General features: G+C 35.6%; 2 protein-coding genes across 5 annotated transcripts; one reads left to right on the forward strand and one right to left on the reverse strand.

Annotated features, from left to right (window-relative positions):
* Nucleotides 1-1,744: 1,744 nt before the first annotated feature.
* Nucleotides 1,745-8,663, reverse strand: LOC131530297 (natural killer cell receptor 2B4-like). 3 transcript variants are annotated; one of them, XM_058760486.1, is made up of 6 exons: nt 8,243-8,663; nt 5,372-5,686; nt 3,378-3,662; nt 3,215-3,307; nt 3,056-3,114; nt 1,745-2,063 (listed from the first exon to the last, which is right to left on the reverse strand). In XM_058760486.1, the coding sequence occupies exons 2-6, from the start codon at nt 5,634-5,636 to the stop codon at nt 2,016-2,018; spliced, it is 750 nt and encodes a 249-aa protein (XP_058616469.1). In that variant the 5' UTR covers nt 5,637-5,686; nt 8,243-8,663; the 3' UTR covers nt 1,745-2,015. The 3 variants fall into 3 exon arrangements, with proteins under 3 accessions (XP_058616469.1, XP_058616468.1, XP_058616467.1); XM_058760485.1 differs by lacking the exon at nt 8,243-8,663 and adding an exon at nt 5,931-7,590; XM_058760484.1 differs by lacking the exon at nt 8,243-8,663 and adding an exon at nt 5,931-7,590 and having other exon boundaries at nt 5,372-5,707.
* On the forward strand, nt 3,786-22,719 carry LOC131530295 (uncharacterized). 2 transcript variants are annotated; one of them, XM_058760482.1, is made up of 6 exons: nt 3,786-5,102; nt 17,296-17,631; nt 18,071-18,442; nt 19,509-19,604; nt 19,757-19,782; nt 19,914-22,719. In XM_058760482.1, the coding sequence occupies exons 2-6, from the start codon at nt 17,337-17,339 to the stop codon at nt 19,929-19,931; spliced, it is 807 nt and encodes a 268-aa protein (XP_058616465.1). In that variant the 5' UTR covers nt 3,786-5,102; nt 17,296-17,336; the 3' UTR covers nt 19,932-22,719. The 2 variants fall into 2 exon arrangements, with proteins under 2 accessions (XP_058616465.1, XP_058616464.1); XM_058760481.1 differs by lacking the exon at nt 3,786-5,102 and adding an exon at nt 13,873-14,049.
* Nucleotides 22,720-27,761: the final 5,042 nt, after the last annotated feature.

Below are 27,761 nucleotides of genomic sequence, written 5' to 3' on the forward strand. Positions count from 1 at the left end.
TTGCAGAAAGAGAGAGAGTGAGGAAAGGATGAGTTTACAGAATGAAAATGTGAAATCCCAAGTTTACAGCAATATGTGCAATTGCATAGATCTGAACAACCATAAATCACTTAATTAACCCTCGCATTGAGTTTCTCAATGAGGCTAAAATTTATATTAAATGAACCAGTTCAGTCTGGAAGTTTGTACTTGCGTTGCCTTTGTGTTAAGGGATTTCCTTCTGTCATCGTCTTTGCAGAAAGGGGGTTTCACAAGTTGCTGATTGGCTGGAAGTTCAGTAGGCGTTGAAGTGATGTCTTGGGCGTTGGCTGGAGATGCGGAGTTGGTCTGGTTGAAGTTTTGAGGCGGTCACAGGCTCGAGTTGAACTCGGAGACAAGGCGTGGCGGCAAAACATAAACTGAGAACACAAAACTCGCAACGGAAAGAAAAGAAACTAAAGTAAAAGAATAAAATGATGTATGAGACTAGGGGGGTTTTCTTCTCATCGTGGTAGCAGCTGGCGTGCAGGCCGAAGCACGCTGGAATGGTGCTCAAAGAACACAGAAAGTGATGACAAAACGCATGGCTAAAAGTTAGAAGAGAAGAGAGAGATTTTATGGTGTCCTGAGTTTTTAAACTTGGCTTTTGGACACATCCCAATGTTGTCTTGACCAATTAGATATTGTCTTTGCTCGGGGTGTTGCTATGTTTCTCCTCCCCATCATAACTCATGTATGTTATCTGGTCAGTCACATGTTCGAACTTTACACGCTCTTGCAAAGTATACTTTTGGATGTGATTTCTATAACCAGAATATGATACATTTGACAAAGAATTGATTGGAAGAAACGTTTAAAGCATGATTTTTCAAACTCATACATACCAAACAAGAATATAAATCCTTAAAGTCGTTCAATAGTTATTAAAAAGACATACATAATATGTGATTAAAACATGATAATCTAATGTGTGGGTTACATACATAATATGGAGTTATGCATAGAAATGATTAGTTGCTCATAAGTCCTTTTAAGATGATTTTAGGTGCCTATGGAAAAGACAGTGTCTGTGTAGTTCTGGACATAAGGACATGTTCTGTGAACAAAGGAATTTCAGTCTGGTTCTTTGTCTTCTATGTGTGGGGGAAAAGTCAATCTAAAGAAGCTTGTGATTTCTCTCGTGGAACACATCCCAGACAGCAACATAGTTCTGGCCCAGATCCAGCCCACATCTGGCCTGTATGAAATCCGACTGCATCTGCTGCAGCCTAATTTTCAGGCTATCAATCTTAAATAGTTTTCGAAATTAAAATTAGTGTGTCCCAAATCATAATACATTATTACAATAACTTACATTTACCCTTGCCTTGTTTTTTTTTACTTTATTGTAAACTTCTTTATTGGATTAAATTTAAATGTCTTATATTTATTTTAGACTAGAGCAATATACATGTGGCCTATATCTATTAAACAGCCATACAGTCATCTAGTGGTTAAACCATTACACATGAATATAATTTTTTTCAGGCAACATCTATAGTGCACTGTATCAGATAGAAGTTGTGCTGTTTTTAGAGAGATTTTCTGTTTTAAGCACTAGAGAGCGATGTTGTGCTTGTGTTACATTTACCAAAGTATCCATCAGAGTTTATTGTGTGTGACACTGTAATCCAATATGCAATACATTTATTATCCAGTTTAATTTCTTCAAAAAGAATAAAACAAGAATGGTAAATGACAGACAATGACATGACAGCACTCCTAATGGGTGTGATTAACATTTAATAATAAATATTAGGTAAATTTCCATGTGATAAACTAAAAATAGAACATTTTAGTTGAGTTTCTGGATGCTATGCTACTGATGAACCACTTAATTAAAACAAAAATTCAGACATCGCATTAACACCAAAAGATGTGATACAAAGTGTGAAGACAGAACAGACATCCTGAAGAAAACAAATGTGAATAAAACCAAAAGTGAGGTATTGTCCCATATGTACTCTGGCATCAATTCCAGTAGATACAGCATTTGATCATCGTTTTTTGGGGACATTTTGATACACAGCATTTGCCTTTGATTTCTGCAAGGAAACACAAACAAGAAATCCAGAATCAGCAAACAGTCTAAAAACCATCTCAAAATAATCAGAGTGAATATTTCACAATATAACTTTATAGCATCAAGCACAAGAACAGTTGCTAACACAGAGTGGCTGGAGGAAATCATACATCCAATCACATGACTTTTTAAATAGAATGACCAAATAAATGATCATCAAACATGCACAGTTGTGAGGGGTTGAAAAACAGAGCTAAAATATTTCATTACTTTCATTTCCAAAGCTGCTGCAGTAATTCAATAATGATTCAGTACTTTAAGGAAAAGGTTTTTTCCCCCAATACCCACATGAAAAAATACTATAGTAATTTATAGTAAATTTGGAACCATACTATAGTAAAGTGTCTTATACTATATATATTATAGTATTTACAACACTTTCTTAATGAATGTTAACTGTAGTATTAACTATAGTGAACTGATAAACTGTAATAAATACTGTAGTATACTTAAGTTTTTACTACATTAAACTGTAGTGTATTGTGGTATAATATAACCTATAGTTGTTGAAAACTAGTATAGAATTACAGTATTTGGTAAAGTAATTTGTTTATATGACTATAGTTGTTATATTACCACAGCAACAATGAAATTACCACAACAAATTATTTTAATATAGTATGGTTTAAAAATACTATAGTATTTACTATAAATTACTATAGTATTTTTTTTCATGTGGGTAGCATCAGCTATTGATGTGACGTCTCATTAAGTATGTTAATATTTACACTGAGGTGCAAACAGTACATACACTTAATGAAAATAAGGCAAAAACATGCTTAAAAAGCTTCCTTTTTCGAGCTGTTCCCTGTATGTAATAATGACCAAGGCTGACCACCCACGTCTGTTCTTTGACTGTCTGATGCTATTGCACACACAACTTCAATCAGCAAGCTTCAATCAGACTAACTCACTGCAACAACTTCTTGCAACTCAAATCATGAATGATCTTACCGGTTTTCGAGATTTTGATGAATCAGTTCTGTCTTCCTCCAGTGTCTTAACTGCAGTAACTATAAAACAGACATGTTGAAACAACAGAGCTTGCAATCTTAGAAATATCTGATCCAAATGCTTTAGTTAATATTTGTAGGTAATAGTTGAATTCCTTACCAGTTTTTCTACATTTCCTGCAGATGCAGCACATCACGACTGCAGCAACAATCAACAGAGATCCAACAGCAGAAACCAGCACTATCAGAGAAACTGAGAATGGAGGATGACAGTCATTAGTGTGAGTGAATTTATACATAAATACATATCAATGCTGACATACCTGGAGATGTGTGACAGAGTTTACTGATGTCCAGATGTGTGGTCTGGTTGCTGATGGGATTGTTGAGCACACAGCTGTAGGTGTTGTTATCCTGATATTCCACCTCCAGAGGTAGAGAGAGACTGATGCTGAGATCAGACACACTGATGCTGGACAATAAACTGTTTCCTTTGTACCAGGAGAGAGTCACATGACCCACATTCACCACTGAACACAACAATGAACATGATGATGATGAAAGATTTTGTGAAGAATCTCTGGTAATGTTAGGAGTGGGTAGATGACCTGTTTAGACAGAAGAATCAGTGCATTTTCAGAAGCATTTTCATAAAAAAAAAAAAAAAAAATATATATATATATATATATATATATATACATATTTTTATATATATATAAAAATGTGTTACATTTCTGCTTTTAAAATACTCCAAAAATGGACTTTCATTTAGAAACCTGCACGGGACAGATTTTTCAGTCCCACTCCCACCTGCAACATTGAGGTTTTGTCCCACTCCCGCTTACCATTTACATGAAATGGTAAGTTCTGTAACATCCCGTGAGTTCCACAACATCCCAGCATAAATGCTCCCAATACAATATTTATTATTAAAGCATCAACATTCACAAACCACTGTTATTTTTAACAGAAAAGCATATGGGCTGCTGCATGTTTGGCATAGAATGCGAGCAAAGAGCGCTCGCTTTATAATCACTAAAAAGCTGACGTCTCAGTTCATCGCAATCTCACAAAGCTGTTATAACACAATGAATATATGCACAATGAATCTTTCATTATGTCCACACTTCATGTGTTATACTGAAAGGATTCACGAGAACGCAAATTTTAGCACTACCCAAGAATTCTAACTTAAACACCTCTGATTGGCCATTCCAGAAATCAACAGATATGTTTTTGATTGGGTACATTGCTCAATGCTGCTAACACATGTTCTAATTAGAAACTCTATCTTTGCTTGCGCCTGTTAATCATTTTTATTTTATATTAGTTGTTCTTTTTGCTCTTGTGCAATAGATGAATAGCAATTAATGTTTAGATATTTCTATTTTGCGGGAATCCTGCAAATCATTTTATTCTTCTGAATCCTGCTGGACGCAAATGTGTCTACCTGCCCGCTGGTGCCGCACTCTGTTGCGACCTAAACATAACCTCAGTTTCTTGGGGGAAAAAAGGAGTCATAGTTTTATTTGTGGTATTCAAGAAATGCTCTTGATTAATTTATTACAGGGGTTATGAACTGAGAAATCAAAATTACCAGGATCTTATGGCATATAAGAAATCAATGTACTATGAAAACATCCTGTAAGTGTCACATCTCAAAACTAAGGTATCTCAAAAGGGTTTTATGACGTAATAGTGTGGCTAAACACCGCCTACGCAAAAGAAGCTCAATGCTTGCTTCTACTTTTTTTCAATGCAAATGATAAAGGTGGCTCTGAATACAAGACGCTGTGCAGTGCCAAGTTGTGGAAAAACTGTCTTTGCATTGCCTTCCTTCTCGTGTTAGGAAAGAGTGTATGAACTTTATTTTTAATGAAGATCCAGACCACGTCAGTAAGAACTCGGTTCTTTGTTAACTTCATTTTTTCATGGATTCTTTCACAAACAAGGCACAATTCGACACAGGATTTTAAGAAAGATTGAAACTAAAAGACGATGCTGTGCCGACTATATTGGATCCAAAAGTAACATCACACCATGCAAGTGTGAGTAACTGTTTTTATTACGTTCTCACTATAGCTTTGTCTGTTATTACAGGTATGTACTGAGTATTTATGTGTCCATCTGTGAAGGATGTAGGCTGTCAAATATACACAACTGTTAGCCAATCATAGCAGTGGGCGATGAAAATGATGATATTGTTTATGTAAAAATCTTGATAACATTATAAGCGAACCTCTGAGAACAGTCCAAAATAATATAAAATTAATGAATTATTAATAAAACAAGAATATTTGATTTTGTTTCTACTCACCATAGACAAAAACATTGAATGTTTTTGATGACCATTTTGCACCAATTATCTGTAGTTGATAGAGTCCAGCGTGTTCAGTTGTGATGTTTGTGATGATCAGAGATCCAGTTTGTTTGTCCAGCTTCAGTCTGTCTCTGAATCTCCCATCAGGACCATCAAATGTGGAGAAGATTTGCTTATCTCTGTTGATTTTCGCTATGAGAAAATGGTCATCTCCAAATTTCCACAGTATATTGTCGTCGTCTTGTATTTCAGTAACATCCATGCGTAAAAGGACAGAATTTCCCTCAACCACTGACACTGACTGTATTTCATCTGTCAGAGCAACAAAAACACCTTCAGGACAAACAAAACAGGTTTTAGACAGGTTAAGGCTCCTAATGGTTTGCAAAGCATGAAATCAACTGCAGATCTCACAATATCTTAGTTGTCTGATTTGATCTGAGACAACAGCAAATGAAAGTAGTCTAATGAGGTAAGTAGCAGTAGTTTGTAAATCTGTTCTGAAACAGATGAGATATTATATATTATATATTAAAAAAAAGCATTTATAACTTACTGATCAGACTCCACCAGCAGAAACAGAACAAAACAAACATTTTCTTCAGTTGTTCGATGTCTGAGCTAATAAGACTATCTGTTGAAAACACTCAACCTGTCTGAATCCTCCCACAACAGGCTTTGACCCTCCTAGTTCAATGCACATGCTCTGTGTGCATGTTATATATAGTTACATATAAATGGTTTTCTGTCCTGTAGACTTCTTATTGACTTTAACTGTTCCTGACAGTGGAAAACAATCTTGATCTTGATCATTTAACTTTGATAATGTCTGAAAGGTATAGTTGTCTGACTATATTAGTTACTACTCCTAATAATAGAAAAGTGGTATATTTCCTTGAATTCTATGGTAACATGGATCTTACTGACTTATGTTATAATTAAACGGAATATATATCAGTGACTGTGTATATGGAAAAATAAAACAAAAACGTTGGCAGTTTTACTGAAGCGTGATTCTAGCAGCTCATACTGAGTCATACTGAAACCTCGTGTGGTTGTTTTTCCTCAGAAAAGTAGTTTGATCTGTTGAGTGAAGAAACGTCTTGTATGTAGCCATTGATTAGATGTGTGTTTAGTTCGTAGATGAAAGGTTTCTTCCAGTTCTGCTGCAATGAACTTTAGAGTTTGACTTCCTCTCTAAAACTGCTTTAGAATGAAATAAAGTAGTAAATCAATCGATCAAAACCGATGTATGAAAAGTCAAATAAGATTAATTTACATTTAATCATTTGGCAGGAAAACAACAAGCGATTCATCATTATAAAATGGCAATAAACACGAGAAGTGCCCGTTATGCAGGTCTTCAGTTTATCATATTTTTAGATGCATGGATGAGATGAGTTTTCAGTTGTTTCTTGAAACTTGTGAGGGATTCAGCTGTCCGTATGGTGTTAGGTAGGTCATTCCACCAGTGAGGAAACGTCTTTAAGAGTGATTTTGTGCCTCTCTGCGAAGGAACAATGAGGCTCTGCTCATTGCTCTTGCAGGATTCTCGAGTGGGTATAGATGTGTAAGAGAGAGCGGAGGTAGGGGGTGCAGAGCCGTGGTTGTTCTGTAGGAAAGCACCAATGTCTTGAACTTGATGCAAGCCACAATTGGAAGCCAGTGCAGAGAGACGAGAAATGGTGTGACAAGGGCTGTCTTGGGCTCATTTGAAAACAAGATGTGCTGCTGCATTCTGAATCATTTGCAGAGGTGAAGAGAGTACGATTATCCCCTGCTAACAGGATGTTTTTAAATTGAACCTTGAAACATGCAATTTCTGTAAACCTACTTTGAAATAAGTATTGTGAAAAGTGCTACACTTATACAACATTTAACCATGGTTTTACTATAGTAAAACTGTAGTAAGCATGATTGTAGTAACCATGTTTGTTTGTTTTTTCCAAACCATGGTTTTGATGCAATATTCTACTATAGTAATATTGTAGTAATACTTCAGTAAAATTGTGGTAACCATGACTTAGTAATCATAGTTTTCAAACCGAAAACAAGATTATTTTTCTTACCCCATTGGCAGATTATTTTGCTTGTTCTAAGCAAAAAAATCACTTAATTTTGACTTGTTTTTTTTCTGAAAACAAGACAGTAATTTTACTTGTCTAGAAAATCCTTCTTGATATAAGAATTTTTAGATATTTTGGCTGGGAACAAGACAAAAAAATCTAAGTAAGAAAAGCATTTTTGCTGTGCGGTGAACCGCGTCCACGCAGAGTGGCCGGTATTTACAGCTGCATCGTCCCAACATCTGCCGGAGAGCATTTGCGATCAGAGCCCGACGTCGCGGCGACGTATTCCCGATTAGCAAATGCTCCCTGAGCGACATCGTTCCGATGGAATTTTGTACATCGGGTCGACGTCTGCCCGACATATGTGTGCTGTTAGGGAAAGTATCACACTATAAGCCATAAGCAATCATCTAACATGATAAACATCCCTCCATATACGGCTATAATCACGGCACATCAGAATGTGATCGCTAGTTTGGTATAAACAGCTCAAAATAATCAATATTTTTTATTGTATTTCTGGTATTCCAGACTAATGCCTCTACTGCCTGTAAATCGATAATATCATATCAATACATCATCTAAACCCAATCACCGGTCTCCTCATCCTTATATAATATTGTGCTCTAACCGACACCCAGGGGATTCGCTCATCCAATTGCAAATCAGATCCTGACAATCAAAAGTCTCTAACATAGATAGAATGGAAGATACAGATAGTACTGCATGTTAGCTTGCTTGTTGTGCCCAAGAGCATATTTAAGCCCATATCTTACTAACAAGAAACTATGCTTCTTACCACAGATCGAGAGCTGTAACCAGGTAAGTTTGTGATGCTGATTGCGAACGTTGGTTCGAACTATGTTTTCGGGAAACACCGAATCGTTGAACTATGCTGGTAACGACGGGACTTGCGACCATAGTTGGCTGACGATGCTTTTGTGAAGCGCACCACAGGGTAGGATGATCAGTCTCAATAAAACTCATTTTTCCCCCATAACTCATTTGTAATAAAGCATATGTAAATTCAATTACAAACAAGAGCAGCAAGGTGACTAGACTCTCACCCCTGTCTTGCAATGTTCAAGAAAGTGAAACCAAATTTCAGCATAAAAATCTTTCAAATGATCACAGAAAGACCAAGATCTATCTTCCTTGCCAAATAACTGAACCCAGGGCTGCGTTTCCCAAAAGCATCGTAAGCTTTTAAAGTTGATCGTAAAAACGATCGCACGAATCATCTTAGACTTGCAGACCGTTTCCCAAAACCATCGTAACTTTAGTACTTGAAAATCTTCGTAGATCTACGAGTGCTCTGGAGTTATCGTAAATCCCTAAGTGCATCGTAAGGAGAAAGAGTTATGAGGCCACCTTCTGGACAACCAGCAAATTGCACCTAAAATATACTTCTCTTCAATGTGACTTTCATTTAGTTTTTACGTATAATTTTATTTTATTTTATTATTTTTTATTTATTATTATTATTCATCACGCATAATTCAATATAGAAATAATAATGAATAAAGAAATAAAATAAAAATGACATAACTGAATACAAATAAATTATAGAATGAAAAAGTGCACTGCTGTATATGGAAATTTCAAGGAAAGTACAAATGTTGTATTTAACAGGGAAATGGTTAGTGTGCTTTAAAAACGAGAAAAATAAAGGAGGAACTTCAAAAAATGTGTCAGTGACTTACTGGCGTGCATGAAACCCAGCAATGTATTGAACATGCCTTGGTTGGTCATCATGAGGTCTCATGTCATCTTCATTCTCTTCCTCCACCCCTTCGTCTTCCTCCCTGATGTCCAAGGGCACTCTTGCTTGCATTGCAATGTTGTGCAACATAGCTGTTTCTGTTATTACAGCACAGCACATTTGTGGCACAAAGAGAAGACCACCACTGGACTTGTGAATAGCCCGAAAGCATAGCTTCCACCTCCCTAAAGTGCGCTCCACAATACTTCGGGCAACACGATGAGCCTCATTGAAATCTGCTTCCTTGTTACTGACAGGATTAGCAACAGGGGTGAACAGGCCTCAGTGGATATCCGCTGTCCCCATATGGCCATCTACAGATGGTGTACTGATGGGGATTAAAGTACCATCAATCACTCCAGTGACTTGTGGTATATGGTAATGAGTTAAAAAATACTCCTGTATGTCTGACATGGCCTGTCTTGATGCTGGAAATTGGATGTGTTCAGCAGCAAGTGGAAGCAATGCATAGGTGACTGCTTGTACAGCTCTTGACACAGATGCTTTACTTAGTCCAAGTCCATCACCAAGTACCTGAAGGAAACTGCCTGTTGCATAATATTTCAGAGCAGCTAAGAGTTGAACATCAGGGGACAAGGCGGAATTCTTCCTTGTAGCACGCATCAGCTGAGGCCCAATGACATTGAGCAGTTGGACTATTTCTCCTCGTGGCAGACGGTATCTGTCAATGACAGCCATATCATCAAGCATATCCAGAGGATTTTGATGCTGCCGAATGAAGACATTTATAGTAAATAGTGTACTCCGTGGTCGTCTCTGTCTTTGTCTTTGCCTTTCTCTTTGCCTCACTCTCAACTGGAAAACTTGCTGTAGTGCAGCCATGATTTCCTCTACAAGACTACTGAAGTGTGAACTTTATATACTATCCTAAAATTGTTCACAGGAACCATATGATTAAAGAGCAGGCTGTGATAATATTCACATATCACACACTGCCTGTCATCTATTCCACTAATTGCAGAAGGCCCCACTTGAAGAAACTGAATCCCTGATGTTAGAAACTGCATTAAGTACCTCTTCCCTGAATTTATTCTCTCGTAAGGTTCATAATGGCCAAAGGTTGTGCTTTTATAAATGTATATGTACAGTACATTTATATATACAACAGTGCTGATAAAGAATGTTCACAATAAACATTTTTCTGCACCTATAGAAATGGATAGGCTACATAATAGATAGGCCCTAATAATATATAAAGTTAATTGTAAATAGTCACATACACCCTCAAGACTCAAGCTGTGGTAAAACATATACCCCCCTTTTCACAGACAAGGCTTAAACCTAGTCCCAGACTAAAATGTAATTTTGAGTGGTTACAACTGAAGGAAACTTGCATCTTAAAATATATCAGTGCCTTTGTTTTGTCTCAAGATGGACACCAGTAATGTTTTTTTTTTTCTAAGGCACATTTATAAAAATTACTTAAATGTCCTAATTGAACTATGGCCTAATCCTGGTCCTGTCTGTGAAACCAGCCCATAGGGCTTGCATGCTTATTTTTGAAAAGTACTACAAGTAGCCATTTAAATTTGAAACACTTATAATAAGAATACTTCTGCTGTAGTATTTTTCAGAATCGTGGTTCAAAATTGTGATTCTCAATTTATCCAGAATAGTGCAGCTTTAGTTTACATGCTGTTTATTACTGCATAATTAATTAAAATAGAAGTTTAATTTCATAAACTACATTGTTTTACATTTTGCATTTTTGAGTTGAATAAAATACTATTTTTCCCTATGTATTTCATCATTGAGGATTTTTTTTAAAAAGTAAAAATCTCGTGAACCCTGTCTCGTGTCTCGTCTCGTGGGATAAGTGTCACGTCATACCCCTAGTATCTAGCAAACGACAATGATCTTATCAATTCCCGCCCTACATTTTCTTCTTGCTCAGGTGCTTGATTACACTATTGATTATTGCACTATTGATTGTCATTTTCCCAGAAAGGGTTTAAAGTAGGCCTTAATCGTGGTTTAAAAAATGGCCTTCTGAAGCACAGATTAAATTCAGATCACCTGGACTATGAAGTCCTAAACTAAAATAAATCAGATTAATTTAAAACCAACTGTGATAATTTGAATTATTATGGCCAAGGTTGCCTACAAAACATGGAGTGAACCAAGAAAAGCTTAAAATTGTATGGAACTGAGAAGCAAATCCATGGAAAACAATAACAGCAGAATTTACTGAACAAAATAAACTTTTTAAGCAAATAGATGTCAGAACAAACACACATAGACGAAAGATCAGATGAATCCAGGCGAGTTTCATAAAAAAAAGAAGGTCCAGAATGCTAATATAAAAATGAAGCATGACTTTCCTTACATGTGCACAGGGGACCCAAACTTATTTCATGAGACCACTGCATAGTAAAACATTTGGTCACACTTTATATTACGTGGCCTTAACTACTATGTACTTACATCAAAAAATAAGTACAATGTACTTATTGTATTGCAAAACACTTTTACTGCTATTGAGGTGTGATACGGGTAAGGTTAGGGACAGGTTTGGTGGTATGGGTCGGTTTAAGGGTGGGTTAAGGTGTAAGGGATGGGTCAACAGTGTAATTATAAATGTAATTACAGAAATTAATTACAGATGTAACTACATACAGGTATTTTAAAAAATATAAGTACAATGTAAAAGCATGTATGTACACAATAAGTGCATTGTATCAAATTATTAAATTAAATGAAAGTACATAGTAATTAAGGCCACCTAATATAAAGTGGGACCAAACATTTTTTTAAATTAAATCAGTGAATCATAGTTTCAAGGCATATGATTGGTTCTTTACTGATTTCATGTGCACACACTCCATAAACACAGGATCAAAACCTGAGCTGATGCACAAAGTTGATGATGTGTCATGGTACCAACAAAGTTGGATTGGATTTCTTGTGGCTAATTTTACACAATGATTACAAAATTGGTCTCATTTTTAAAAAGGTTTGTATTTAATGAAAAAATAGCCTTATTAAATTAACTGTTATTTGTAAGTTGTTGTTTTTTTCCTTCTGTGACCTGAAATAGAGGAATTTTGGTCAATATTGATATAAGTAAACAATATTTTGCTGAATGTGTTTTTGTGCTGGCACCTTCAGTCTGTCATGAATTAATAAACATGACAATAAAACCGCCAGTAGGTGGCAGCAAGTCCCTGTTTTAATAAATGACTTACTGATTCATTCATATCAAACGATTCGTTCAAAACGGCTGATTCAATAGAAACGAAACAAGTGAATGGACCATCTGAATGGACCGTTGAATCACTGGCTCACTCGATTCGTTCAAAAACTCACGGAATTAATTCACAGAATGAAACGCCGTGTTGCTCTGCGCTGTTGTATAAAACTAATAGCACATTTGTGCTCGCGGCCTAGCGCACATGTGCTGATATACAGAAAAGTACATTGCTTGTGCAATGAATATAAAAACATAAAAACTCATACATGGGTATTTTTTTGTTTCATTGCTGGAATTATAAGGGCATTCTAACTGTATTCTAATGGGCTTCATCGCGCAGTGAATGCTTTTGGACTCAAGACGTGTTTTTTTTTCTTTTTCTTTTTTTCTCAAAGTTGTATAATGTCAGCTCTCATACCGTCTCTCAGTCCCTCACAGTCACACATACATTATGTCAGGAAAATGTCTTTAAATTCTAATCAAGGAAAAATCATTTTCTTCTTTTAAAATAACTTCAAAAGTTGCGCTTGAACCATTTTGTGCGACAAATGACGAAATTGCTTCTGCTTGTGCGCTGTTATTTAGTTCGTAAATGATCATAAGTCGATCATTTTAACATTTCATTTGCATGATAAGTTTTACGTAATACACAAATTTATAATGCAAACGGGATGGTAAGGGGGGATGGTGGTTTTACAGAGGGGATGCTTTTTGTAATTTTTTTCGACCAGGGGGATGCCATCCCCCCGCATCCCCCTTCAATTCTAGCCCTGTATATATATATGAGCTGCTGCGGATGTTTAAGACTAGCAGAGGACCTGCAAATAAAGATACTGACTAGGTGATGGTATTACTGACAGGAAAAATTGACAGCCAACAGCCTTTGGAGAACCAGATGAAGAGCATGACGACGATTTCCTGGAGAAAGACTATACCGTTTCAAAGAAAACGACACACTCACACATACACACACATACAATGGAATTTAAGAAGAAAAAAAGGTAACTGCGACTTCTCACAATTTTGACTTTAAAACACAAAATTAAGACTTTATATCATGAAACTATGACTTTAAAACTCACAATTGTGAGTTTACAATTCTGAGAAATAAAGTCAAAGTTGCGAGTTTATATCATGCAATTCTGAGAAAACAAAGTCAAAATTGTGTGATTAAAAAAAAATGTTACCTTTTTAATTTTATTCAATGTGCTTTCATACAAGATCAAAACTATTTTTAATCTCTGCACATATTGCACAATTTTCAAAAACGCCAAATTCTACTATAAATTAATGTTTTATTTTATTTTATTGATTGTTTGATTTCTTTATTCAACTTATTTATTACACTCACAGTTTCTGAGGTTCCAATGCTGCCAAGTCCACGGTTTTCATGTTATCATCATGTTATGTTGCTTAAGAGGCAACCCCCACTCCCTACAAAGTGACGTCATAGTTTCCCCACCCTATTACCCTGACCTGCAATCCTGGAGATGCCTTCTGACCTATGCGGAGGTGCTTCATTATTGCAAAGGGAACTAAGAGCATATATTTGATAAAATCAGCATTGTTATTATTATTTTAGGCTTGCAAATGAAGAATCTACTAATTTGCCTGTTGATTTTGTCCTACCATGGTAAGACATTTGAATGTTAAATCCTCTTCCATTTCCACTTATAATTACTTTTTATTCGACGGAGATTTATTTATTTATTTTTTTTGTATTTTGCTCGCAGTGTTTTTTGATTGAGCATTATAGACATTAATTTGCTATAATCTCTGATTTAGTCAACGATGTGTGTCGCACTTAAAAATAGTCAGTTAGTTTCGTCACGCAGATATTATGGTAAAAATATTGAAAACGCGGTCCCTGTAAATGTTCGGGTCAAGTGAATTTTGCAATATTAATGTATTTTTAACTGTGTAATGCTCATAATGCCTATATAGCTTGATTAAATGTTGATATCTTCTAAAATCAAGTCTACACCCAGGAATTTATCTTTGTTTTTGATAGCATTGAGTGTTGCATTACGCTGTTTCCATGCATTGAAAATGTTAACAGTGGGACTGTTAAATATTGACGCGCTATTTCGTTTTTGCTACGGGTACATATCACGCGTGTCTCCATGTTGAAGTGCGTAGTATCGTCTCGCTCCCGCTGCAAACGAGAAACGAGAAAGACAGAGAGTCTTTCTGCAGACGGAGGTGGTGAACGCGGGATAATTGACGTTGTCTAATGCAGATCAAAAATCGTGTTTGAAAACTTCCATTCGCCCTATGCTTGAGTGTGAATTGCATATTCTCTACGACGCTTCTTAGGGCTGAATATGTCAGGTCTGTCATGCAGTCATTTCCGCGTCAAGACAAACGCGCATAACGCAGCCATCAGTTCCCTTTTTTTTCTTTTTTTTTCTGATGAGGTCTCTCATTGTCTTGACAAAGTCTAGCAATGTGACCAGCTTTTCCACTTGCATAACAGAAAGTAACACCTTATGAATTCACTCTTGTCCTTGGTCAAAATGTCCTTAAAATATCCTTGGTATCTGATGGAAGCCATAGTTAATGTTGAACATTCTCTCCTGTCAAAGGCAGCAGCTGGATGTCTGGATTCTGCAGCTTTCATTTGCATTGAAATATTGTCATTTTAGAAATTATTTGCTTGTGTGGTGTATTTACATCTACATGCAGAGTAATGGCTTCCCACATTTGTGGGAAGATTTTGTATAGTTGCATTTAGCACACCACTGTAACAGATAAACATTTCCCACAACCTGGATGCAAATACCAAAGGATGCTTTTCAGGTTCCATTGACACCTCAGTTATCTTTCTCATGTTATCCAAATCAGTCACAACAACTCTAAGCAGAGCTTCTCTCCCAGCACCTTTGTTATTCTTTTCTCTCATTTCCTGTGAGAGAGCACTAGTTAATGAGCGAGGAATGCAGATCATAAGAAGTCTACAAGCATCTGCGTCTGATACACTGGGTCAGGGCAGACTATAGTTTCTTACAGAACTGTATTCCAAAAAAGTAGTTAACATGCATCATCAGAAGTTGTTAAGCTTATAATATAATTGTTCATCTTGAACAACAATAAATTGTGTTGTTGCCAGAGGTAGGGTTGATACAGTCCAAATAAATGAGCCAACACCAAATATTTTTCATATGATGCATTTTATGAAATGTTTTAGCTATACTACAAATTTATCATAATTAAAATGTTTAGATTACATTTTAAGACTACATTCCCATATATGAGGATAATGATGATGATAATAATAATAATAAACGTATTTATTCAGAGGAAGTTAACCTAGTTAAGTTAAGTTAACCTTCACATAGGCTATTGTACATGTACCTTTTGTAAAGAAGAAAAACATTGTTTAGAAATTATTAATGACCCTAGTAATAAGGGTCTTATTCTTCGTTTCTAAGCTTTACAGCAAGTTTGGAGGAAGTGATAAGCAAGTTTTCTGCTGCCTTCACCAAATGAGTTTTTTTTTCTTTCTATTATGCCAATACCAATAAAAAATGACTGCGAATTTAACATTAAAAGTTAAAATTAATAAAACATTAAAATGCTACAGTAAAAACTTGTTAAATGGTTAATGGTAAATTCCCCTACTATATACGGTGAAAAACTGTATTGGACATTACATATAATTTTACGGTAGTATACCTTTTTTGGAAGTTAAAAAGAACGTGTAATTTACAGTGAATGACCGTAAATTTACATTCCCAGAATTCCCTGCGTTACATTTCAAATTTGATGTTTGTTTGAAATAACTGTTTCTTCTTGTTTTTTTCTTATCAGTTTTGTACATCAGGGTTGTATGTTAAATCTAATGTTGTTAAATTAATGTTTATTGCATATTTCAGTTTAATGAGTCTCACCATGATGGTGTTTAGTGTTTGTGTGAATGACATTGTGCACCTTCTATATATGTTATTATTTAAAAGCTGCTTGTGACGGGCTTTAGTTCATCATGTGACTTTCTCATCACCTTCTGCATTTGGTGGTTATCAGTGTATTTCAAATGTACAAAACAGATTTCAGTACTTCTATAGGTTAGTATATTAACATCATATCAGTTAATGAAATTACGGTATTTAGCTGTAAATTTAAGTTAAAATGGTAAAATGCTAAAATGTTGCTACCATATTTTTTACGGTAAAATTCTGGCAACCAAAGCTGCTGTTTTTTTAACTGTAAATTTTATGCATTTTTTTTACAGTGTACTTTTAAAGGCAAAACAGAAGAATGTAAAAAAGCTGTTGGCTCATAACAATACCTCAATAAATCAATGGCTGAACTCATTACATAACGACACAATTTATACAATTTTGTGCTCAGATGAACAGTTACATTCTAAGCTTAACTTTGTTTCAGGCTAATGTTATTAAAACAATGTTGATCCTTTCTAAATGGTCCGATTTTGTATATTTTAAGCATATAAATTATGTTTGAATATTGCCTGACGGTGTGATCTCTATATAGTATAGGTCATTGTTGTTGTATTTCAGCTATAAGACACGCCAATAGCACTTGAGAGCGGCCTGCAAAGGAACATCTCATTGGTTTTACTTACTGAACGAGTATGCGTAATAGGTGTAATGTTTATTATGAAGACAAGAAAATAGTTGGTTGCATGAATTCACAAATTTATGTATAGAGAAAGAGGATAAAATATGAATCAGTATGTGTTAAATGATGACACATTAAGATAATGTGTGATGTGTAAATCAGTGATGTGTTACATTATGAATCCAGAAATATTTCTCTACTTACAATCTCTATGATATGTAGAAATGTATTTCCACTGCATTTTTCTGTTGTGTGTTACACTGTTTGGCTTGTGATTGTCGATTCATTTCTTCTTCAGATGCATCTGGTGTTGGTACAGATGACGTGTCAGCAGATGTGATGGAGGGAGATTCAGTCACTCTAAACACAGATTTTAGAACAAACCAACAAGAAGAGGTTGTATGGTATTTTAATGACATTCGCATCGCTCAAATCAGTGGAGATCTCAGTAAGATCTGTACAGATGTTCGGTGTAAAGATGGTGAAGAGAGATTCAGAGACAGACTGAAACTGGATCATCAGACTGGATCTCTGACCATCATGAACATCAGTGCCACAGACTCTGGAGATTACAAACTAGTGATAATCAGCAGCAACAGCAGCAATTCAAAGATCTCCAGAGTTGCTGTTCATGGTGAGTCAGATACTGTAATAAATGTTAATAGGGAGATTATACATGTTTTAAGTACATAATTTATGTGTTTTTCCACTTACCTGTATATTCAAATAAGTTATATAGATAATTTCATTAAAACACATTTATTGTTAATTTGGAATTTGTAGATTTATTTGTGGATTGTTTGAGTTGTTAGTTTTAACAGGTAGTTTTGCAGTTGTGCTCTGAAACAATGACAGTCTATCATCATATAATTTCTGATCAGCTTCTCTTAATTGAGTACTTCACGTAAAATCAGTATGTAAAATGTGTTTTGTAAGTATAAAACTTGGATAAAGGTTGTTTGTCAGATTCAAAGTCAAGAAAGGGCTTGTGCAATTGCATTCATGTTTAAAGTTCTCTCAGGTTATGCAGATTTTTATTTTTTTTCATCAGCAGCTGTTGATTTGTGTTTCAGGTGTTCCTGCTGCTCAACGAGATAAAAAGAAGACCAAGTCTGTAGTGGAGGGAGAATCTGTCACTTTAGATCCTGGTGTAACAAAAAACCCAAATGATTCGATGACGTGGTATTTTAATGACACTCTAATTGCTGTAATCACTGGAGATCAGAGTAAGATCTGTACAGACATTCAGTGTTCTGATAGATTCCAAGACAGACTGGAGCTGGATCATCAGACTGGATCTCTGACAATCACAAACACCAGAACCACAGACTCTGGACTTTATAAACTACAGATCAGTAGCAGCAGCAGCATCCGTCGTCGTCGTCGTCGTCGTCGCCACAGCATCGGTGTCACCAGTTTAAAGAGATTCAGCGTTTCTGTCACTGGTGAGCATAATTCTGTGCATTTTTAAATACATTTCAGTGTTTTATATCAATCCAAGATAGCTTTGACCCAATAGCAGCATTTCCACTGTCGGGCAAGTGTGTGCCAGGGCTAACGATGGTGCTAGGTGGGGCCAATAGCCTCGGACCTTAAACTGGGAGGCCAAAATCAAGCTGCATTTCCACTGATGGGGCATCGCTACTCTAAAAACCTGCCCGTAACATGCCTTCCAGAAGGCATCACACAACCCCACCATTTCACCAGCCAGGGTAAATTAATGAAAACTAATTTTAAAACCTTGACAGAAGCGGACGTTTGGTCCTTACATAAAGATTTAAAATAAAGACTTCAGCATCAATATTTTATCATACTAGCACGGTCCAAAGATGTCAAATGTTTCAAATAAAGGTAATTTTAAGAAGCAAAGTCCAAATGTATAACAGTGTGTACTCAAACGCAAACAATGACCGACAATGAACTGAGGAAACCAAGGAACTTAAGTACATGCAGATAACAAACTAAACGAACGGAGTGATAATCAAATTAATTGCAATAGTAATCTAATGGAATGAAAAATAAACTGACAGTTCGTGACAGGACCATGGCATTAAGTGAGTGGAAAATCTCTGGCCTTTGGCCCTGAGGAAGCCCTGATGAGAGACAATCAAGCTCTGGATGTGACAGTGGAAATGCGACTGGCCTGCTAGAAATGCGGATTATGTAATATAAGTAAAATCTATGACCTGCACAATTTGTTCTCAGTTTTGTCTGTGCATCGACCACATTTGTGATTGGATGTAAAACTTCCTGCTTCAAATGCAGTCGATAAATTTGTAATATGATTTACCAAAATTAATGCAAATGCACACCATTTTCAAGAATGATTTCGAGATTTTTATGAGATATGAGCACAATTGCAAACTTGTTCAATTTATATAAATGTTTAATAAAAAAGAAGCTAAATTTGAGTAGTGCTGGTCTTGGTCTTGACTCATTCTCAACACACTCGTCTTGGTTTTGACTTTTGGTCAACTCTACTCTCTAGTAATAATGTCTGTCTTTCTTTAGCTGTTCCAGATTCAGGTTTGTCTCCAGCAGCTGTTGCAGGAATATGTGGTGTTCTGCTGCTCGTTGTCTGTGCAGTTGCTGGTGCTCTTGCAAAAGGTGAGAATTAAAGCTGATTTAACAAGACACAAATATGAAATGAAGTGTGAAGAGAATTGTTCAAATGTGGAAATATGCATTTTAATTCTAATGAAACAAAGTAATGTATGTTTAATTGAGCTTGCTTTTTGTTTTGTTTTTTTTTCAAACAGGCATCTGTATTCAACAAAATAATCAGGTGAAACATCAAAAATATTTTCACTACTTACAAAGTAGTATTCTCTGGTCTCATGTTTTTGTGTTAGTGTAACTAAATCATTAATCCTGTTAATTTTTTTTTTTTTTTTGTGAATATCTGTCTTCTTCTAGGACAATAATGGGCTCTAAATCAAGAACAGAACCAAAGAAGCTGCCAAGGATACTTCATTTTCTACTTAACCGCTATGTTCAGTCAGGAGGCCAAGTATCAATATCTTCATTACCATAAACTTTACCATGATTTGCTATAAGCTTTGTATTTACAAATTGGAAGTTATATGTTTATATATCAGTGCTTCCGCATCTCTCTCTCACACACATATGAATTAAGCTGCTTGTACAGGAATCACGTGCTTGTACATTTCTGAACTTGAACCGCTGTCTCTGTGTTTACGTGTTAATTACATGTGTAAATTCGACACTCAGATATAGGCCAGCTGCAATGCAGCAAACCTTTCGCTCATGATTAGAATCTAAGAAGCTATATAGTGCCAAATATACACTGCAAGCAAGCTCGTTTCATAATACGTTTGACAATACAAGTTGATAAGTTCTTACATTATTACATGCGGTCGGTTACACTGGTTATACTCTTCAAACTGTTGTTTCGTAGGCTGTTTAAGAGCAAAAATAACTCCTCAGTGCCACTAAGTGTCCAAGTTCTATTCCGTTAATGACAAATACATGGATTTTCCTATAAGAGTAAAAATATGATTCAGCACACAACATTTCAAAACTGAATAGTGTTAGCTTTATTTGATTTTATTATAGTAGCTGCAAGGCTGCTCTTTGTAAAACATTCCAAAACCAAACAAAAACTTAACACAGTGTGCCAACTTCTGACCAATATCATTACAGTGAAGTGAAAGACTGTCTGCCAGACTAGAAGCTGTAATCACAACCTTAATATTCAATGAACAAACTGGATTTATTGAAGGGAGACATCCTTCAGAAAACCCCATGCTTGGAAACAATAGCATCGTTAGATGTAGAAAAAGCATTTCATTTCTCTTCTCCATACTTAATCATTTTGGATTTAATACACATTTCACCAACTTGATCAAAATAATCTATTAATCCCCTGTAACCACAAGAATCATCTCAAAGCCATTATCTTTCAAAAGAGGTGCTCCTCAAGGATGCCTATTATCTTCTCTATTGCAGTCTTTATTCGAACCACCAGCAGCATTAATTATGAAGTCCACATAGTATTTCTTGAATTAAGTCAGATTCATACCACCATAAATTAATCTTATATGCAGATACTTTATATATTACAAACCCATCGTCTTCCCTCCCATCAGCACACAAACTCATTAACTATTTTAGCTGTATGTCTGACAACTTTATTGGTGCACATTCCAAGATCCTGCCTATCACTGTTTACCTCAGAAGAAAACTGCCTTGACATAGAACAAACTGCCTCTCTCCGTCAATAGTGCAATTATAACATTTTATTTGAAGAACAAGAAGCCGTGTATAAAACTATCCACAGAAGCCATAATATGTCATATAAATTTTAACATAAAACATGAGCCCCAATTACGTAAACACTGCTTCAAAGAAAAACAAATAAACTGTATATCAGTAATAAAATGAGGAACAAACCAGCACATTAATAGAATAACTCTATAACAGTATAGAATGTTTTATTTCAGCTGCTAAAGTGAGCCAGTCACCATCAGGGAACACTATAAGACCTATTAATGCACTGATCTGATTTTATTATCTTGCCTGTTTACTTGAATACCTCACAGATTGGCATTTTCAGACAGTGTCATGCTGTGAAACATGAGCATTCTATCTAGAGAATGTGCACAAATATGCAAATGAGTTTAAGGCAGCTGTCAAACAATATTAGCACACTATTGATATTGTTGATGATGTTACGGTTTTGTTGCAGTTACCAGAAAAAGTCTACATTATTATTATTGTATTATGTTGCCTACATGATTCCATTCCAGTGGTCTATTGCATGAACAGAAGGGATATTTAGGTTTACATGGAGGAAATTCATTCATTTATTTTAATACATGAACATTCCTGAATGTTATGTGTGTTTATTTATTTATTTATTTCTGAGCTTACTCAGGTATACTTGTCTGTGGAAAACACTTAATGCTGAAAATCATGTTGTAGCACAATTTCCACACTGTAGTATTTTTTTTTTTTTTTTTTTATTATATTCTTAAGGTACTAAGGTACTAGTCAAGTTGTAATATTGAATGTAATACATTGTAATCAGCATTTGTAATATTTATGAGATGCTGGTTATCCTGCACATTATCTATTTGTTACAAGTGTTTTTTCCATCTCATGTCTCTTTCTGTTCTACTTATCTATTTGTTTCATATTATGTAATTATTTTGTGCGGATGTGTATATTCTAGAATAATATTAGTGTGTGATACTGACAAATTTTCTGTGACGTCAGTCCTGGAAAGCTGTAAGAGGAATTTTTGAATGTAATTAGATTTTTTTCAGGTTTCAAAATCTGATTGGTTATCAAATCTGATCCCATTCAGAAATAATGATATCTGCCTACAGAACATATCAGAAGATTTCTCTGAACACTCAACTTCAGAGATCAGTGCAAGATAGACATGCTTTAAAACATGTTTTAGAAACGTCATCATGGTGCTGATTTTTGTGTCGTAAATGTAACAAAGAAACTATCATGCCAAAGCTGAAGTACTGAAATGGCCTATGTTAAAGTCCAGGCCTGCTGTCACCCATAAAATCTTGTAACACAACCTCAGTAAGATGCAATAATTGTGTGCCTTGTGATATCTTCAGACTGTTTATTTTTATTTTTTTTATTTTGCACCAGCCTATGAAGAAGTTGAGCCTATATGAATGACAATGACTTGTAAGATTTCTGTTTGTTCATGTGATGCATGCCATTAAAAAAAATGAGATTCACTCATAATGGCTAATCTGTTCATTTGTTTGTCATGATTTTAGAGTTTGCTAGACTAAATGCCAACATGCATTTACTCATTTCACTTGCACAAAAACAGATTCAGTATTCCTTAAAAGCTGAAAGGTTTGTTTGTAGCTGCACCCTCTACTGTACAGACGTGAATTTACATTTCCTTCAGCCTGAGGCTTATTCATTTCACTTTTGATGTGAAAGGGCATTTACATTTGGCAAAAATAAAACTTTAAATGATGTTCTAGTATGCATACGGCTTGCAATATCCATACTATAGTAGTAGTAGTGCTTACTAATGTATATATTATAATCCATTTCGTACATCTCACACCTGATAAACAGGTGAAAAAAAAAATATATATCACAGCACATTGAAGAGGGACACAAGCTTTATCTAGAGACTAATGTGTCATCGATTCATGTATACAGATAATACAACACACTATACAATTTGGATGACTTTGAATGAACCAGAATTCGAAAGTAGTAGATTTTTCATCATTTTTTGTCACTTTGAAGGATACATCTTTATAAAAGGACTAATAAGGGAACAAGAAAAATGCATTTGAACTGTTTTAGGGAAATATTTATTTTATTTGTTTGACCAGCAGGCCTAACAGAACAGCCACCATATACTTTGGTCTTCAGCATTTTGTATGCTACTATGTCCATTAAGAACTCTATATATTAGATTGCAGCGACAGGTTACAAATAAAATTAATTTACCAACCAGATGCCACAAGCAGAAAAAACAAACAAGTGAACATTTTCAAATAAGATGACCCCAACTTACACTGTATCGAGAGAAAAAACAAACACAGTACGGGGAAAGTATTGGTAACCAGTGTTTCATGATCACTAAACAGTACATTTAGACCACATGACCTTTTTGATGGTGTAACCCCGACTTGGATAAAGTTGGTTTTATATTCGCACATTCACAACATTCACACATTTTTGCGTTCAATAACTTTCTAATTATATGTGCAATAAATTAGTTTTTCTGCAAATTCTAATCAGCGACATTATTGTCAACCTACTACATTTTTTTCACAATCGATCAAAGCGGCCAAGTATTGTTTTAATGTCATACTTACTTGCGAATGTCCGCTGAATGTCCAATGTAGTGTGGTTAACAAAGTAATTGAATGCAATAGTCCGAATGTGCGAATATAAAACCAACTTTACCCAAGTATAGAATGTGCGCTGTAGCACGATACTACGATATTTCTTCAAAAGCAGATCGTGGAGACATTTTTATCGTCCACGATCAAAAATCGTCATATCACACACCCCTACTGTCACGGTCACTGTGTGTGGTTTTTAAAGCATCTTTAGGACTCACAGAAATTGATTATTTGCCTAAAAATCTTAATTTGTGTTTACCTGTCCAGTAGAAAGAAAGTAATATGCATTTGAGACAGCATGAGGGTGAGTAAAATAATTTTTATTTTTGGCTGAACTGTGCAACCTCTTATGTACTTGTGAACTGTGTTTGTTTTAATCTAGAGATCCAAAGAAATTAAAATATTTGCATAATATCAGGTGTCTGAAGATCAAGATCCCAGTCATTCAAAGGTGATGTGTCTTGTCTGATTCTGATAAGATTCTTGTCTGATGAGGGCAGTGGATCTCTGGTACTATCACTACATCCTCTGGGTCAGCATCAGAAGCTTATGGAAAAGTTGCTCTGCTCCCTGGAAATTGAGAAAGGACACGTATTATAGTCTAACAATACAAACTGCTTTGAACTCCCATGACACATTTCAAACTTAAAATATTTCAAACAAATAAATACACAATATAATTATTTAATACATATTAGTATTAACTTAGTACTAAATACCTCTAAATAATATTTAGGTCCTAGGCCATTGAGAGATTTATAAACGAGTAAAAGTACTTTAAAATCAATCTAAATGTAACTGGAAGCCAGTGTAAGGACCTGAGGACTGGTGTGATATGCTCAGAATCCTGGCAGCAGCGTTCTGGATGAGCTGCAGCTGTCTAATGGTCTTCTTTGGAAGGAGACCATTACAATAATCCACCCTGCTGGTGATAAAGGCATGAACAAGTTTCTCCAAGTCTTGACTGGAAACAAAACATCTAATTCTTGCAATGTTTTTGAGATGATAGTATGCTGATTTAGTTACTGCTTTGACATGACTGCTAAAACTAAGGTCTGTCTCCAGAATCACCCCAAGATTTTTGACTTGGTTTTTAGTTGATTGACCCCTAGAGTCAAGGTATGCATTCACCTTGAGAACTTCATCTTTGTTTCCAAATGCAATGACTTCAGTTTTCTCCTTGTTTAACTGAAGAAAGTTCTGGCACATCCAACTGTTAATTTCATCAATGCATTGGCAGAGGGAGTCAATGGCGCTGTAGTCATTTGGAGATAAGTCTAGGTAAATCTGGAATAGCTGTGATGAAGTGAGTCATTTGATTTCAATTGCAAGAATCATTTATATGGTTCAGAGTTTTGTTTAAGATATCAAGTGCTGTCTGAAAATATATTTGTGGTGCACCACGGGTAAAGAGTATAGTGACAACTTTATTTGAGTAACATTGTTTTATTAGTTTTTTTTTTACATTCATTTCATGTCTTCATTCTCATCTTCTTTATCCCTCTGAAACACTGCAGAAGAAAAACATTCTAAAAAAGAGGAATAAATTTGATTGAATGTTTAAGTAAATCTTAAGAGCATTATTGTTGAGTTTACCTTGGGGTAGGGGCGTCTCACTTGCTCTGTTAGGTACCAGGGGGTGGGAATGTGAATTGTTACTGTTATATTGCCTCACATATTCACACTTCAGGCAGCCACCAGATTAATATAAGTATTTATAAACTTACCTGAAGCCGCACTCTCTGGTCCCTTTAGTATACTACACAACAGAGTAAGGTAACACGTATACATAACATATACACTGAGACTCAAAGCACTGGGGTGGGGGACCAAGATTCTTTCCTCCTTAACTCTTTCAAGGTAACATTAATTTCCCCCTACAAGGCAGGACTTATAGTCTTGTTACACAAGTATAGGATTTAATATTGGTAAATTTCTCCCTCCAAATATCAGTAACATCAAATTTATCCATAAATATTTTTAATTTAGAATTAGTAGAGGAAGACTGTTTAGGTGGCAGTCTATCAAGAATATTATTAGGCACAATATTAGTACCTACCAATGAAATCTAAAACATTTGGATATGCATTAAGCCACAACAGAATTTTCCCATCTATTGCATCTAACAATAAGTCATTCTCATGAGGACTATTATAACCATATATATTAATTAGAATAACCACAGTATTATTTAAACAGATGACCATAAGCAGAAAATGTCCATCCGGGTCACTGAAATAGTGCAAAACATCCCCAGTGAAAAGCTTTTTTAGAATCAAAACTCCAGCTGAATGCTCCGAGCCATGAGTCACCAAACAAATCTCTACTGCGCAGACTCTGGCTCCAAATGACGTCATTTACTCAAGATGGCAGCGGCCATACTGAGATGCTTTGGCACCTGCCATACTGGAAATGGTAGAATTGCCACTGGAATTAAAAAGGATTCAACTGATGGCTAATTACTGGGCTGGATTGCAGGGACATATTGACTCTCATCCCACAAAAGCAGTATTGCAGGATTGCTGGGAAAATGGAAGAAATTTTAAGGAAAACGTTGGTTGAATTGGAAACAATGTAGCAAAAAAGTTAGAAGTGTTTAATCCGTGAATAAGCCCTACGGTAGTTTTTCCAGAGATTGCCCCTCAGATTACATGGCCTGAGGTAGACTGGTTTGTGCTTGAGGAGAAAAGAAAATCAAAGGAAGAAGTTCATTTGAAAAGCATATTTAACAATCGAGTAGGAGGAAACTATAGTGAATTTATTCAGATTTATACAGACGGTGCTAAAAAAACAGAGACAGAGGAAACAGGGTTTGGGGTGGCAATTCCAGGGAAAGAAGTAGAAATTAATAAAAGAACATCTAATAAATTAGGGGTATATGCAGTAGAGATGATGACAATTTGAATTGCTTTGCAATGGGTGGAAAAGTTAGGGCAGGAAAAGGTTTTTATATGCTCTGATTCTTTATCAGTCTTGGCAAGTTTAAGGTAGCCTGGTAATGCTTCGTAGACAGAGTCTGGAAGGGCATAATTGACAAGCGTTTACTTTCTCGTGGGAGGGCGCTTGTCTGAAGTTTAAAATTATTGGTGTACCCGTAAGCCAATCACATAACGGGGGACACAATCACAATTATCGCCTTGCCGGTAGATAAGTGAAAATAGCAGTATTTTTTAGTGATATGCTATTTACACAGTGCAAATAGCTTTAGATTCGATTTATGCTCGATTTACATGAGTGTCATGTAAGTGACTATTGCTGCGTCCCAATGTGCCTACTTATACTATGCCCTTAAAGTATGTACTCTTTTGGTGAAGAAAAAATACACACTTTTGAGTGTGTAGTAGAAGAGCAGGCAAGCTTTGGGACATACTATCATGTCATACAACTGCGTCTCTGTCGCACCTGTTACATGCACCCTGTGACTGTAAACTGGCCTGTCAATCATCTTGTCACAGTTAACATCTTCCACATTTCATTTAATTTAACTTCCTACCGTATTGGAGAGAAAAGAAGTAGCTCGTTGATCTGCCAGTCACGGGTCTTTCATGCGGAGAACTCTGCTCATATTTTCTGCATAATGATGCATTTAAAAGTTAACGACCAAATTGATGTTTATAAATGTTCTAAATAATCTAAATAATATTATTAAACAAAGACACAACTGAAGACAAGCAAACAAGACAATCGTGTTTATATGTATAAATCTAAATTATTATTTACATATAGATAGAAATAGATATAAAATCCTCTTCAATCAATCTGCAGCTCAAGGACATTTTATTTCAGTTTTCAGTTCTAGCTTTCCCTGGGAATAGAGTGGTTTAGTTGTGAAGTCAAAACCTGACTAATAAAGACTAATTCTTCACTGCTTCCCTCAAGATTTACCTATATTTCATTT

The sequence above is a fragment of the Onychostoma macrolepis genome, chromosome 22, assembly GCF_012432095.1.
Source record: "Onychostoma macrolepis isolate SWU-2019 chromosome 22, ASM1243209v1, whole genome shotgun sequence".
Classification (NCBI taxonomy): domain Eukaryota; kingdom Metazoa; phylum Chordata; class Actinopteri; order Cypriniformes; family Cyprinidae; genus Onychostoma; species Onychostoma macrolepis.